Source organism: Myotis davidii, unplaced genomic scaffold (genome assembly GCF_000327345.1).
Source record: "Myotis davidii unplaced genomic scaffold, ASM32734v1 scaffold609, whole genome shotgun sequence".
NCBI lineage: Eukaryota > Metazoa > Chordata > Mammalia > Chiroptera > Vespertilionidae > Myotis > Myotis davidii.
Window position 1 is genome coordinate 1,048,914 of NW_006300164.1, and position 1,947 is coordinate 1,050,860.

General features: G+C 64.9%; 1 protein-coding gene across 1 annotated transcript in view; it reads right to left on the reverse strand.

Moving 5' to 3' along the window:
* Window positions 1-1,947, reverse strand: part of NSMF (NMDA receptor synaptonuclear signaling and neuronal migration factor) — an 8,407-nt gene that overhangs the window by 1,559 nt on the left and 4,901 nt on the right. Inside the window, exons 6-12 of the mRNA XM_015572351.1 lie at window positions 1,603-1,727; window positions 1,280-1,363; window positions 1,154-1,187; window positions 979-1,049; window positions 822-901; window positions 619-721; window positions 3-153 (exon numbers count right to left, since the gene is read on the reverse strand). Of these exons, the coding sequence (XP_015427837.1) occupies window positions 3-153; window positions 619-721; window positions 822-901; window positions 979-1,049; window positions 1,154-1,187; window positions 1,280-1,363; window positions 1,603-1,727 (648 nt within the window). The remainder of the gene's footprint in view (window positions 1-2; window positions 154-618; window positions 722-821; window positions 902-978; window positions 1,050-1,153; window positions 1,188-1,279; window positions 1,364-1,602; window positions 1,728-1,947) is intronic.

The following is a 1,947-nucleotide window of genomic DNA, read 5'->3' on the forward strand; positions in this document are numbered from 1 at the left end:
GCTGGGGCCGGCCTCGGGGAAGGGGGCGCTGCCTCGGGACCCCATCCCAGTGCGGGGGAGCAGCCTGACCAACTCACCTTGGGCCGACAGCTCCAGGGGGGACTCAAAGATGACCCTGTAAGGGGTCATGAGGGTCCTGAGATTCTGGAACAGCTGGAAGGAGGGGCGGGGCCATGAGTCCAGGGCGGGGAGGAAGGGAGGGAGCTTAAGGGCAAGATGGGGAGGCAGGACCCCTCACAACCCGCTGGGCTGAGGCACAAGGGGGTCCTCCGAGGGTTTTTAAAAATATATATTTGTATTGGTTTCAGAGAGGAAGGGAGAGGGAGAGAGAGATAGAAACATCAATGATGAGAATCATTGATTGGCTGCCTCCTGAATGCCCCCTACTGGGGATCAAGCCCACAACCCAGGCATGTGCCCTTGACCGGAATCGAACCCGGGACCCTTCAGTCTCCAGGCCAACGCTCTACCAACTGAGTCAAACCAGCCAGGCTCTCTGGAGAGTTTAAGGAAAGAGGAGAGGGAGTCTGAGCAGACACAGGTGGGGAGGGGCATTCTGTCACCTCTGTTCATGGGCCCGGATCCCCAGAAGCCTGGTGGGGCCTAGGGTCCCTGTACCTTCTCCCCGTTGGGGTTCCCCAGAATGTAGCAGCCCATGATGTGGATGATGTTTGGCTCTGGGTTCACTTTGCTCATCAAGCGGCTCAAGCGCTTCCAGAAGCTGGTGGGGGAAGGGCGCGTCACAGGCGATCTCCAACCCAGGCCCCGGGGTGCAGGGGGCGCAGGGCCCAGCCCTCCCCAGCCCCCGCCCGCCCGCTCACTGGATCATGTCTTCCTCCTTCTCCACTTTGGCGAAGGTGGCCACCTTGTTCTTGAGCAGGTACAGGTGTCCCGGGCCGCCCTGTGAGAGCGGTGGTCAGCCTGGAGGGTGTCCACCCACTGCTCCCCCAGTCCACACACACGGGGTGCAGGCCCCACCTGGCAGAAGATGAGCATCTTCCAGATCTTGGCACCCTTGTGGTAGATGTTCAGCTTCTTCTCGATCTCCTCTGGGGAGGGAGGGGTGTGAGCGCTGCCCCCAGTGCTCCCCTACAGCCTGCGCACCCTGCCCCTGCCCCCGCCCCGGAAGACGGTGGGAATGGAGGGCACATACCCAGGATGTCCTCGAAGGTCGCGTGCTCGTGGTCCTGGGACAGACACAGGCCACCCCGAATCAGTCCCTCTCGGGCAGCACCACCCCCGCCCGGCGCTGGGGGCTGGGGGCTGGGTGGGCACTCACATAGAGGATGGGGATGATGGAAGGGTCGTCCCTGCGGATGATGGTGGGGATGTACTCTGCTCTGGGCACCTTGGAGGAGATGAGCTGGGGACACAGGGAGCGGCTCAGGGGAGGCTCGGCCGCCTGGGAGCCCAGGGGCAGCAGGAGCCCCCGTGGTCAGCCCACCCGCAGCAGCAGCTACGATGAGACCCCCCAGGGGAGCCCCATGAGACACCCCCTCACCCCGCGGGCAGCAGCAGTGGCTGCCTCCCTCCCAGGCAGACAGCAAGCTCCTGAGGAAAAGGATCCCCAGACTGGCTGAGGGCGCGGGGATTGGTCCTCACCATGACCTTGGGCGGCAGGAAGCCCTCTGCATCGCAGGCCACGGCCTCCAGGCCCTTCTCAGCCTCCCAGTCCAGGTCCTCGAAGGCCTCGCCCAAGGTGCAGTGCGAGCTCTGCAGGTCGCCACCTGAGGGGCAGTTAGGTCACCAGGCAGCAGCTGCCGCCCACCTGCCCGCGGTTCCCAGCAGGGGTGGTGGGCAGAGCTGGCAGGCCACGCCCTGGAGGTCCTCCAGGCCAGCGAGGGAACAGGGGGGTGAGGGAGTGGAGCCACGGGCACCAACAGCAGCAGCTGCCGGGCCGGAAGCCGGTGGACCCCAGGGCCAGGCTGTGGGAGCCAGGCTGCAAGT